At 40.6% G+C, this 5,027-nt stretch overlaps 1 protein-coding gene across 1 annotated transcript in view; it reads left to right on the top strand.

Annotated features, from left to right (window-relative positions):
• Nucleotides 1-418: 418 nt before the first annotated feature.
• Nucleotides 419-5,027, top strand: part of LOC139026997 (ETS domain-containing transcription factor ERF-like) — a gene marked incomplete at its 3' end in the record, with an annotated part of 9,696 nt that continues 5,087 nt past the window's right edge. The window contains exons 1-2 of the mRNA XM_070442202.1: nucleotides 419-533; nucleotides 1,371-1,605. Of these exons, the coding sequence (XP_070298303.1) occupies nucleotides 428-533; nucleotides 1,371-1,605 (341 nt within the window). The remainder of the gene's footprint in view (nucleotides 534-1,370; nucleotides 1,606-5,027) is intronic.

The following is a 5,027-nucleotide window of genomic DNA, read 5'->3' on the forward strand; positions in this document are numbered from 1 at the left end:
TCACTACTCCCTACTCCCACTTTTTGATCAAAACAGCTTCTATCTATCACCTCATTATCCTGCGCCTTCTTCAAGTTTAAAGAGATTAATTTCTCATATTCTTTAAACATACTGTAGGGATGTCCTCCACATTGCATCAGTTACTGCTCTCTGACCCTGCTAGATCGCGCCATCAACACATGATCTACAAAAGCTCTTGATATATACTGTATGTAACGTTGATATGAGGGACTCAAAACCATGGTGAAAAAACATCCCCTGCCCTTTGCCCTGCAGGTCATCTCTCATCTCCGACTTGGTTAACTCATCCCTCTCTCCCACCTTTCTTTTTCTCCCAGGAAATAAAAGTAATTTGAATTCAATTATAATTTTTCCCTCTCTCCCCTTCTCTCCCTCTGTCTCCCCATCTCTCAGGTGTAGTGGAGGCATGGACTGTAACTGCGTCAGTGATCTGTTGCTCACCCCCCCTGTCCCTGCCCTCTGGACTCCAGGTGAGGCAAGCAGGATMGGGGCACTTTTTTGCGGAAGCCGGGGTACGTGGTTTGGGGAGTTGGGGATTTTATTAGGGTTGTGGAGGAACATTTGATTAACTTTTGGGGGAGGGCAGATACCAGTTATACACTAYGGGGAGATGTACAAAGTGCTTGTACCTGTGCAATGTTTGGTGTTAGATGTTATTATCAGCAGGAATAAAATAGACAACAAAAAACCTTGATGCTAATTTACCAAACTGTCTTTATTTACACTTCAACTAAATGCATTATTCCTACCTCTTAACCTTTATGTACCTATTTGTAGTAGGTTTACCTGTATTCCCTTGCATACTTTTCCCCTGTGTTACTGCTTAGTACACCAGGCCTTGATAGCTAGTGTTTTCTAATGGTCAGTATGTATACTCCAACAAGTCTGCATTATAAAGATCATTTGTTATTTATGAATAACCAAAAACTTACCACACACATCAGTGAACAAATAACGTTTCTAATTTGTTAGGATTCATGTTTCTTTACTTATTCTGCAAGGGCTAATTAGCCAGAATTTTTTGTTCAATTGATGAGCTATTAATTATATTAGAAGTGTATGGCAGCAGGCAGTTATAATTCAAGTATTATCAAATTGTAAGTAGCATCCATCAACTCTGAAAGAGAGCTGAAATCTAACTGACCAGCTAGTGGGTCCAAGCTAGAGGGCATTAGTAGTACCACAGAGCAACATTGCTGTAAGCATGCTCTATGATATTAAACACATCATCCCTGAACTGCATCACTCCATCAGTCATCCAGACAGCTAGCCCCTTTGGCCAGCACTCACCATTCACAGACCAATAGGCCTCAATCTRATCCTCCCACTCTCCTGCTCCTCCTCCTCAGGCATRGCCTTCCCAGACTGGGCCTACAAGCCTGAGTCGAGCCCCGGCTCGCGACAGATTCAGCTTTGGCACTTCATCCTGGAGCTGCTGCAGAAGGAGGAGTACCAGAGTGTGATTTCCTGGCAGGGGGAATATGGAGAGTTTGTCATCAAGGATCCTGACGAGGTGGCCAAATTGTGGGGCCTCCGGAAATGCAAACCCCACATGAACTACGATAAGCTGAGCAGGGCGCTAAGGTAGGAACTGTGCGTCTGTGGGTATGTGCCTGTGTGTGTGTGCGTCGTGTGTGTGTGTGTGTGTGTTTGTTTGTTTGTTTGTTTGTTTGTTTGTTTGTTTGTACTTTATCTGATATTTTTCAGTAAAAGAAGACAGAAAAAGTAGCAGTATTTATTTTTTGTGGATTTAAGTCCTATGTGTCTCATTCACCTTCTCCCTCCATGTCAGCAAAAATGGAAAGAAAAATATTATGTTTTTTCCTTAAAAATGTCAATACCTCGATTTCACCTTATTTTCCAATGTCCAAATGGAAAAGTTCACTCTTTAACCTCCGTATAAAAAATGAAATAAGAATTTTGCAATTAATCCCCCATATAAAATAGCTTGGATTTAGACCTACTGAGAATAAATCAACTCCTTCTGCCTTCTCAGAAATACTTGGCTCAAAACTCTACGCATTGCTATGTGATTTAAGCTATAGCCCTGCTACCTATTCTGCTATACATCATTCTATTGAGTTTACCCCGCACCCCACCGCTACTCGTTGCTTGCTTATGCAAATGACAATACACACACACACACACACACACACACACACACACCACACACACACACACACACAACACACACACACACACACACACACACACACACACGTTACCGCCTCCTGGTTTCCCCTGCCTCTCGTTAATGGGGGCTGTCGTAGGGGTCTAATTGTTATGAATTGGCTGGGGCCATAATTAGCCTTCTTGATTAGCCTAGCTTAATTGCTCAATTAAGGGCCACGGCACAATTGCCACGCAAAGCAAAAGTGTACAAATTATTGCGAGGGCCCCAACCGTTTGTGGTGGATACATACTGATATACATTGTATTTGGAAAGTATTCAGACCCCTTCACTTTTCCCACGTTATTCTAAAAAAATTTTTTTTTTTTAATTACCTCATCAATCTACACACAATAACCCATCATAATGACAAAGCGAAAACAGTTTTTTGGAAATTGTTGCTAACTTATAAAAAATAAAAAACAGGAATACTTTTTTACGTAAGTACTCAGACCCTTTGCTATGAGACAGGAAATTGAGCTCAGGTGCATCCTGTTTCCATTGATCATCCTTGAGATGTTTCTACAACATGATTGGAGTCCACCTGTGGTCAATTAAATTGATTGGACATGATTTGGAAATGCACACACAGTCCCACAGTCGTCAGAACAAAAACCAAACCATAAGTCCAATGGAATTGTTCATAAAGCTCCAAGACATGATTGTGTCGTGGCACAGATCTGGGGAAGGGTACCAAAACATTTTTGCAGCATTGAAGGTCCCCAAGAACAAAGTGGCCTCCATCATTTTTAAATGGAAGAAGTTTGGATCCACTCTTCCTAGAGTTGTCCGCCTGGCCAAACTGAGCAATCAAGGGAGAAGGGCCTTGGTCAGGAAGGTGACCAAGAACCCAATGGTCATTCTGACAGAGTTCCAGAGTTCCTCTGTGGAGATGGGAGAACCTTCCAGAAGGACAACCATCTCTGCAGCAGTCCAACAATCATGTGCCTTTTACTCCTCAGTAAAATGCACATGACAGCCCGCTTGAAGTTTGTCAAAAGGCTCCTAAGGACTCTCAGTCCATGAGAAATAAGATTCTCTAGTCTGATTAAACCAAGATGGCTCTCTTTGGCCTGAATGCCAAGCATCACGTCTGGAGGAAACCTGGCACCATCCCTATGGTGAAGCATGGTGGTGGCAGCATCATGCTGTGGGGATGTTTTCAGAGGCAGGAACTGGAGGACTAGTCAAGATCGAGGGAAAGATGAATGGAGCAAAGTACAGAGAGATCCTTGATGAAAACTCAAGTGCTCAGGACCTCAGACTGGGGTGAAGGTTCACCTTCCAACAGGACAACGACCCTAAGCACACAGCCAAGACAACGCAGGACTGGCTTCGGGACAAGTCTCTGAATGTCCTTGAGTGGCCCAGCCAGAGCCCGGACTTGAACCCGATCGAACATCTCTGGAGAGACCTGAAAATAGCTGTGCAGTCCCATCCAACCTAACAGAGCTTGAGAGGATCTGCAGAGAAGAATGGGAGAAACTCCCCAAATACAGGTGTGCCAAGCTTGTATTGTCATACCRGAGATGACTCAAGGCTGTAATCGCTGCCAAAGGTGCTTCAACCAAGTACTGAGTAAGGGGTCTGAATACTTACGTAAATGTGATATTTCAGTTTGAGAGTTTTTATAAATTTGCAAAAATTCTAAAAAAATGTTTTTGCTTTGTCATTATGGGGTATTGTGTGTAGATTGATGAGGAATAAAACAAATGTTATCAATTTTAGAATAAGGCTGTAACGTAACAACATATGGAAAAAGTGAAGGGGTCTGAATACTTTCCGAATGCACTGTATACAGGTCTGTATGCCTGTGAAGTTGTTACCTTAAATCTACAGTGTAGCTATACAGGATTTTAACTTTGTCACTGGCCTATTTTAAATTACTTACATGCTTAAAATAGTAAATTAAAGTCTAAGAATGTATCAGGACAGTCACCAGCTTAATATAATATGTTTTTTCTTTATTCAGTTTTGAGAACACCCCCCACCCCGCCTCACCTCTGTACCAACCCTCTCATCTGAACCATATGGCAGTATGTAGTATCTGACAGTGTAGGATTCTGACAGGTACTGTAGCCTGTGACACCTCAGTAGGTGGCACAGGAAACAAGCACTGTAGAGTTGGAGTGATTGGCACCTGAGGTTGTTTCCATAGAGACACCACTCACATTGTAGTCCCGCCCTCAAAGAGGCACTTCAGTTGTGAATGATGCCAGAAGCGCTGACAGCAAGAGTTGATGTATATCTATTATGCATATTTCTGTACATATACTGTACATGTCATAAATTATATTTATGTACGTATACTGTACATGTAATAAATAATATTTGGACATACAGCAATCTATTATGTTAAATATATAAATATATTTGGGAAGGGCCCGTTAAAGTAAGCATTTCATGTTTATTCCACACTGGTTGTTTACGAAGCATGTGATGCAATTACATTTGATTCTTACATGGTACAGTATATTGTTACCGGAATAGTATTTATTCACAATTGTACAGTATATGTACCGAAAATATTATTAATTAGCATGTACAGTATTATGTACAGAATATAATTCCTACATGTTACGTATATGCTACAGAATAATATTATCATTACAGTCAGTATATGTAACAGAATATTCATTACATGTACAGTTATATTACAGAAATATTATTATTACATGTACAGTAATATGTACAAATATTATTATTACATGTACAGTATTACGTACAAAAATATTATTCATTACATGGTACAGTATATGTACAAAATATTATTGTTACATGTACAGTATAACGTACATAAAATTATTCATTACATGTACAGTATATGTACATAAAT

Source organism: Salvelinus sp. IW2-2015, unplaced genomic scaffold (assembly GCF_002910315.2).
Source record: "Salvelinus sp. IW2-2015 unplaced genomic scaffold, ASM291031v2 Un_scaffold6724, whole genome shotgun sequence".
NCBI lineage: Eukaryota > Metazoa > Chordata > Actinopteri > Salmoniformes > Salmonidae > Salvelinus > Salvelinus sp. IW2-2015.